The 874-nt window shown below is 57.6% G+C and overlaps 1 protein-coding gene across 1 annotated transcript in view; it reads left to right on the top strand.

Annotated features, from left to right (window-relative positions):
- Positions 1-442: 442 nt before the first annotated feature.
- Positions 443-874, top strand: part of LOC127751618 (general transcription factor II-I repeat domain-containing protein 2A-like) — a 37,670-nt gene continuing 37,238 nt past the window's right edge. Inside the window, exon 1 of the mRNA XM_052275409.1 lies at positions 443-668. Coding sequence (XP_052131369.1) covers positions 443-668 — 226 coding nt within the window. The remainder of the gene's footprint in view (positions 669-874) is intronic.

Genomic DNA, 874 nt, shown 5'->3' with positions numbered 1-874 from the left:
TAATTAAAAAGAAATTCACCGCTTTCACAGCCGCCGTAGGCAATGAGCTAAGCCGCCTGGTGGGTAGGCAACAACGGTCAGTGCATGCACGTCTGTATGACGGGTTGGCCTACCCCAGGGGTCTCAGGCAGGCGGCCCGCGGGCCAGATCCGGCCCCGGCCGCTCGGCGTGCGGCCCCCGGTGGGCCGGAGCCGAACGGCTCCCGATCTTTCGCCGGCGGGCGGGAACGACTACGCCACCGTCGCGCGGGAAGTTCAAATCGACCGGCGCGCGACTCTTTCACTGATCTCGCCCCTTTTGTCCGAAATATGAAATCGAGATGCGGGAGCGGATGCAGCCCGTCACCGCTCGTCTCGAGCGGTGACACTGCCGGCCGCTACCGCACTGCAGCGCCGCAGCATCAGTCAGGTGTCTGTCTTTGCGTGCGTCGCTTTGTCCGATCATGTCGTTCTCCAAACCCAAACCAAGCAATGCGGGTGAAGATGCGCCTCCTCCAAAATTGAGGAAAGTTGATCGGGAGAACCGAACATTTCAAATGAGATGGGAGGAAGAGTACTTCTTCACACTGGATCCCGAAACAGACAAGCCTGTTTGCTTGGTGTGTAGAGAGCCATGCAGCGTGAAAAAGGAGTTCAATTTGAGAAGGCACTACACCAGGATACACGAGAGTGAGTTTAGGAGTATGAAGCACGACGAGCGGGTTGCTAAAGTGTTTGCTCTGAAGACCGCTTTCCTTTCGTCAAAGCAAAAACAAGCAGACGACACTGGACCAGCAAATGTTTTGAACGTGAGTACAAGGTTGCGTACGTGCGTGTGTGTGTGTGGGGGGGGGCGAGTACACGCACTGGGGGCGAAACTCGCGCTGGGAGCCGTG

This window comes from Frankliniella occidentalis, unplaced genomic scaffold (genome assembly GCF_000697945.3).
Source record: "Frankliniella occidentalis isolate FOCC.00 unplaced genomic scaffold, Focc_3.1 Scaffold612, whole genome shotgun sequence".
NCBI lineage: Eukaryota > Metazoa > Arthropoda > Insecta > Thysanoptera > Thripidae > Frankliniella > Frankliniella occidentalis.
The sequence above is the reverse complement of the archived record's forward strand: the minus strand, read 5'-3'. Positions and strand labels throughout refer to the sequence as shown.